At 40.3% G+C, this 6,603-nt stretch overlaps 1 protein-coding gene across 1 annotated transcript; it reads right to left on the bottom strand.

The window, feature by feature from the left end:
* Positions 1-1,258: 1,258 nt before the first annotated feature.
* Positions 1,259-5,484, bottom strand: si:ch211-256a21.4 (uncharacterized). Its single transcript, XM_066669821.1, has 4 exons — positions 5,388-5,484; positions 4,987-5,200; positions 3,053-3,244; positions 1,259-2,779 (listed from the first exon to the last, which is right to left on the bottom strand). Exons 2-4 carry the CDS (start codon positions 5,174-5,176, stop codon positions 2,469-2,471), a joined length of 693 nt encoding a protein of 230 aa, XP_066525918.1. The 5' UTR covers positions 5,177-5,200; positions 5,388-5,484; the 3' UTR covers positions 1,259-2,468.
* Between the last annotated feature and the right edge of the window lie 1,119 nt (positions 5,485-6,603).

The raw sequence follows: 6,603 nt of genomic DNA, 5'->3' as shown, positions 1-6,603 counted from the left end.
TCTGTTTCCACTTTCACACTCTTTCTCTCCATACACACATTCTTTCACAGTTGTGCAGACATCTGGCTGTAGTCGTGATCATCCTGCTGACACATGGCAGGCTTTTATCTCCTTCTATTAAAGCAGTTTATATTAACAAAAATGAGAAAGGGATAGCACTGCTTAAACTAATTTCTATCATCACTTAGCTGCTGGTTGTTCGTGTGGTTGCTATGGTTTTCCAAGTAGTTGATAGGATATTGCTAAGTGGTTGCTCTGCTGTTACAGGTGGTTCTCAGGTGTTGGTAGGGTGTTACTCTGATTCTAGGCAATATCTAAGGTGTTATAGGTGATTGCTAGGGTGTTACTAAGTGGCTTTTCCAGGGTGTCTATGTGGTTGTCAGGTTACAGAGGGTAGGGATAGTGTTGCAGGTAGTTATTATGGTATCACTGGTGGTTATGGTATGTTAAGTGGTTACTAAGTTGTTGGTGATTTAAGAGGGGTGCAGAAACATTTGGCCTTAGTTTAACAATACTAATGAGGAAAATTCATTGGAGAATGGATTTTTTTGTCATTACATTCTGGTCTACAAATGTCTTACAGAAAAGTAATAAGAATGTACGTCAGAAAACTAATGTTATTGAAATTAAATAGCAACTGGGCTTTTTATAACTATTGAACAGTAGTACATGAAATTTGACCTCTGCATTTAACCCATCTGTTTTACACACACACACACACACACACACACACAGTGGGTAGCCAACTTTGGAGGCTGTGTAGCTTTTTTGGGAGTTGGGTCCTTGCTCAAGGGCACTTCCTCTGTGGCTTATCCTTCCAGTCATGGGGATTGAACCAGCGACCTTCCACTGACAAACCTGCTTCTTTGCGTCATTAGGCCACGTCTTCCCCTAGTGTGAGTTTCAGCTATGGCATAGTCCTCGAACAAGAATTAATTTTACAGTAGATATTTCCTCAATCATTTGGCCCCTGAAGTTGATGGGCAGTTTATTCATATTTCCTCCTCCAGTGTATTCTACTCATTCAGACTGAATAGTTTGTTAATACAACAGATGTGTAGATATACAAAACATAAGCACTGGCCTGGATGTTCAGCCAAAACTCCAGTAATGTAATCTTTGAGACCACAGTATAAATTCCCTGAAAACAGAAAGGGGAAAAATAGACAAAGGTAAAAAAAAAAAAAAAAACCACAAGCACGGCAAAAGGTTTGGTTACTGGTTTATTTATTTATAATTACAAAAAACATAATTCGTTGGTCATGTTATTGTCAGTTTAAACGTTCTGACTGACTATCCATCATGTGTCAGTCGAAGCACAACCTAAGATTTTGAGCACCTTTGTTTGTAGGAACATTAAATCTAATGTTAAAGCACAGGATGACCACGTGGGGGTGCTGTTACAACAAAAATACACATGAAATCCTGCAAAATCAAGATGACCTGTCAAAATACTAAACTTCACCTATTCCAAGGCATATTAGTATGTGGAATGTTTCTGTTTGTGTTGTAAGTATTGTATTAAATAAAAAAATGTAGACTATGTTATGTAAACAGATCTTGCACATCATTGCAATATACAAGATATAAGACAAAAAAAAATATTTTTACTGATGTAATAGTGTGTACTGCATAAAATAGGTCAGTATTACCAATAAATGTATTGATAATTTGTTGGCTGATTACAACACTCTTGTATATCTGGTTAGAACTTTTTGGTTGAGTTTATATGTAACTATAAAAGATGGAGGCCATCATCAGGATCATAATCACGGTGATACCACAGATGTCCAAGGCTGGGATTCTCTGGGTGGGTAGGATGGTAGCACAGGGGTCTCTCAGCTGATGTGAAAGATCTGGGCAGTTTGCACTCTCCTCTGGTGCCGTAAGGTATTCAGTGGTGTTGCATAGGTGGGAGTTTGAAAAGAACAGTGGATCGATATCTTGTGACTCAAAGGAAACGTGTTTATGCCTCCACCATCCTGAGGCTGCTGGCACGGTATGCGATCAGGGGAGACTCACTGATGGGTGGAACTGACAGCCACTGATAAATGCAGAGAAATATAAAAATGTTCCAAAAGCTGTATAAACATCCTTTGACATTTTTCCCAGTACATTTGGACCCCCACACTGAGGGTCCGATTCAAGGCCACCACCAAATGTTTAAACCAAAACTGCCACCATGCACCAGCAGTTTAGATTAGTGTCTATTAGCTTACTGATGGTGACTGATATAAAGTATATTTTTGATAGTTTGTAGTTTACAACATTCAGTGTAAATGAATCCACGCCTCCTTTTCCTCCAGGAGGTCAGATTTGACAGATCCTTGTAAAGTGCACTAAGCCATGCCCAGCCGTCTGAGCTTCTGGGAGCTTAAAACTGGTGTTCAGTCCTTCTGCTGGCTGTTAGGGAATGCAGATTTTAGAATGTAGCAATATTTAATACTGCACGTGTCCCTTGTGTCTCCTCAGGGCACTGACATTTGCCTCTTGAATTCGCTGCTGTATTTTGCCTCTCCGTGGTGATAAGCCTCTCTGAACGAGCGAGCGTACGCCACCTCTGGGGCTTTCCACCACGTCTCAGCCACTCTCATCAGCTCTGGAAGGACGTCCGGCACCACGCACTGCTCCACCAGAAACACCACAGGGAGCACGGCCAGTAGCAGAGCCCAGCCGGCAGCACCCAGCCAATAGGACAATCCCACTCGTGTGATATCATCCCGGATTTCAGCAATGTGCTCGTTGGTAAATAGAGCCCAACTTAGGAGAAAGAAAAAGCCTGAGGAGAGAGAGGTAGATGTAGATAAGAGTCACAGTCAGCTTTCATGCACCTATATGTCATTTAGAGGGTTGTCTTTAAACTGTAGGCTGACACGAGCCCTGCATGGTTAATAAGTTAAATACATACTACTATGACTCATTCAGTTAATACACTGTAATTAATGTATTTTTAATCCTATGAGAATAAGAAACTACAGAAGGGCTTGAGTTTCACTTCCACAGAAGACGTCATACATGGAGTGGTGACGAGTAAAAGTGTGATTTGACAGACCTGTGGGGACGAGTGTGATGAGAAGCAGTGTGGTGGGGTACAGGGCCTGTCCTGACATCAGCAGAGAGCGAGTGTTGGAGTAAGATTGCACAGTCCGAGATGTCCAGCAGAAAGCAAAGACCAGGCATAGAATCACTGAGCTTACGGCCATGAGGAAAGAAAGCACTGCAAACATTCTCTGAGCTCCTTGACCTGTTTACAACAACACACAAACAATTACTGATAAAGCCGGTGAAGTCCACCCACACAATTATGAAAGTACATGTCTTTAACAGTTCAGATACAATGTTGGAACTCACACACTGTACATTCTCATGATTACATTCCAGCACTGAAGCAGCCACACAAGTCTAAAATCAACATGCCCAAAGCCAAGCATGGGCTAGCGGGCTATTAAGAACCCCAGTGCTGGGCTGTGAGCAGTGCTAATGCATCCTCTGTTGTTATGGAGCTTAGTGAGGCTTGTCGTACAGAACTAATACTCCAACAAGGCTTTCCTAGAAGAACAATGGCTCTTACTACAGCAAAAGTACAAACCAACACTCTATTGATACCTTTCATTTCAGAAAATACATACAGTGTGTATGTGTCTAAAAACTTTTGGTCATGTAATGTACATCCAAAATGGTTTTTTCATTACACTGCAATAAGACTTTCATAGCTCTAACACAAATGTGCTAAAGAAATGTACATAAATCATCATTGTACAAGCAATCAATCTTCATGACGTGTTATTTACAGGGAAATGAAAAAATAACAGCCCTTCTGAAATTGTCATGTAACAGAACAGGAGTCCAGTGAAAATCCCATTTAAAATGTTCCCTGCTGGTCAATATTTCCACTGACTGTTACACAGGAGAGAATGTTAGACACCCCCCACCCCCACCCACCCACACACAAGCCTTAGCATGAGCCCACCATTAAAAACAACACTCCATTAAGAATGACTGAAAACCTTGAACCTCTGTGAATATCTATCGAAACTGTGGCAAACTAAAAACTCTTTACACTAAAATCTCCTTTAATAAGAATACTTTCCTTTAGGGTGCTTATTATCAGAGGCATACTTTCATTATCCTATGACAACTTCATAGTTGAACAAGTCAACACTTGCAGTTCTTTCAAAATCCTTAGGAACCTTCCTCCCTTCCAGTGGATTCTGGAGTTTTTTTTTTTTTTTTCATCTCATTTCCCTACAGTGCTATTCACAAGTGACAAGGAACATAATGGCATACAGTCAGCTGATCATTTTCTATCGTCTTAATGCCACTCTGCACAATGTATTGCACTCATACGGAACAGGAGGAAAATATGGGGTCTTTAAAGAGTTCTGCAAAGCAAATTCACAAAAGAACCACTTTAGAAAGAAATCAAATAAAAAAATTCCACTGAAACTCCACTGAAGGACCATCCTTCATGCACGTCATTTACAGCTGTTAATTACAGCTTATTCATTTTTCAGCACTCTGGAGAAAAATTCAGGTTTGACAGAAAATAACACAGAAGCCTCATTAACTAAATATAATACCAAAATAGGGTGTTTCCAGGTACCATGCTTTTTAGTTCTCATTTTGTCAAATTTAGACTTAGGAACTGGTCAAAAAACTTAATCTTTCAGTGTCTTTCATATCTTTCATATAGGGATTTGGTGTCCCTGTTTCTCTTTCAACTTTCCATGTCCTTATCCCAGTAGATTGTCCGATATCTCATCTCCGCAGGGATATATCTACTGTATTTGGTGGCCACTTTAGACTGTAAAATAAAAACACTGGACTGTATTTGGCTGTTGAACTGTATTGTACATGTTCTTGTTTACACAGTGTCTGTACATTTGCACTGAGTACAATATGTCTGTCTATCTATCTATCTTTGAAAACTCAGACAGTATCAAAATCATAGGGTTGAACACTGAGACCGAGACTCAAGATACTAACCTCCAATGCCCTGGCCTTCTGTCCAGCTATCATCTGGACTGGACTCATTCCCATTCACCCACAGTCCCTTCTCATCCAGCCACTGTGGTGTCCACACAGCATAGCTGATACACATACAGCCAGCCAGGCCCAGACATGACTGAATGAAACGAAAACGGCTTGTGGAATCCTCCAGCTCTAGTCCTTTCATCTCCGTCTTTGTAAAAGGCAAAAGCTGAAATACAGAAAGAGGACAGAGGATCAGGCAAGGTCAGAAAAGTCTGCCTACATCTTATATAATCTGCACCAGTCATCCAGATCAAGGCAAAACACTGCAGTATAACACCAGCCTTCATTAAATTAAAAAGATCTATTAGTGTAAACCATGCACAAAAACAGAATAACACTGAGTGTTATCTTACCTTAAGATGAAGTGAGTTGAAGTATATTACTGTAGTTTTAGCAGAATACCCTACACACACACACGAGAACGACAGACGCGTGACCCAACACAGTTGATACTCTAAACGGAGTGAGAGTAAAACAAAGATGATGATCGCACTTAACATACAAACACACCCACAAAGACACACACACACACTTTCTCACTTCCCCCTCACACAAAGCAAACACGACACTGGAGATTTCCCTCCTACATTGGAGACCTACAGTAGCTGGAAACTCCCCCTTAGTGGGGGGGGGGGGGGGGGGGACAGAAAGAAAGAAAAAAAAAAAAAAACACGGGCCCAAAGAGAATGCTTAAATTCCCCCAGAAGTCCATCTGACTCAGGCTGGGGGTTATAGACTGAAACAATTCCCCCAGAAGTCCATCTGACTCAGGCTGGGGGTTACAGATTGAAACTGCAACATTTTTCAGAATGTTGTGTGAAAGGTGGGCTGTGACCTTATTTGACCTTTTAAACGAGTGAGCTGCAATACGTGGGGACATAAAGATGGGTCAAAATCTGACTACAAATGAGCAACAGAAGCAAACAACAAGGTACTATTTAGCAACACAAGTTGTGTCAGTACTGTTATTAAATGTTTTGGTTCAGGACAGAAGAATGCGTCATGTATCTGACAATGATTGTGTAATTAGAATGACACGTTATGTTAAACACAACACAAACTGTACTACAGAGCTGTGTTGAAGGGGAATTCCTGTATAATTCATTTACTGTATATTTAACAGCCACTTATATCCAGAGCAGCTTACACTTTTAATCATGTTCCAGATGTAGGCTAATGCCTAATCACGCTTATTGGTACAGTGTAGTGTTACTGTCAGACTTGAGGATCAAACCCGTCCGTCACATGAAACGTCAGTGTTGGTGTTATCCACCAACGCCACCCCAAAAGTCTTAATGGTTTTACAATTAAATGTGTCATTTCACGATTGGAGGACTATAAAACTCAATCAGCCATTATTCATTAAAAGATATTGTGTTTGAAATGAAACGTCACTGTTATCATTATATTATTTACAAGTAATTAAAAAAATTGAAATTAAAACTCTGTGCAGTTATAATCTTGGTAGGACGGCTGAGTGGTTAAGCTTGACGGAATCAACAAATGCTGAAATTATTTTTAAAATAATGGCAAATAAAAGATGGAACTTACATTTCTCTTGGCCTTGCT

The sequence above is a fragment of the Hoplias malabaricus genome, chromosome 4 (assembly GCF_029633855.1).
Source record: "Hoplias malabaricus isolate fHopMal1 chromosome 4, fHopMal1.hap1, whole genome shotgun sequence".
Lineage (NCBI taxonomy): Eukaryota > Metazoa > Chordata > Actinopteri > Characiformes > Erythrinidae > Hoplias > Hoplias malabaricus.
Note: the sequence above shows the minus strand (reverse complement) of the source record. Positions and strands in the feature narration are given on the sequence as shown.

Excerpts from the sequence above, each read along its gene's own strand:
- si:ch211-256a21.4 (XM_066669821.1), bottom strand. The coding sequence starts at position 5,176 with ATGAAAGGACTAGAGCTGGAGGATTCCACAAGCCGTTTTCGTTTCATT. Across the intron at positions 3,245-4,986 it reads AGAAGGCCAGGGCATTGGAG|GTCAAGGAGCTCAGAGAATG; the intron begins GTTAGTATCTTG and ends TGTTGTAAACAG. Across the intron at positions 2,780-3,052 it reads CATCACACTCGTCCCCACAG|GCTTTTTCTTTCTCCTAAGT; the intron begins GTCTGTCAAATC and ends CTCTCTCCTCAG.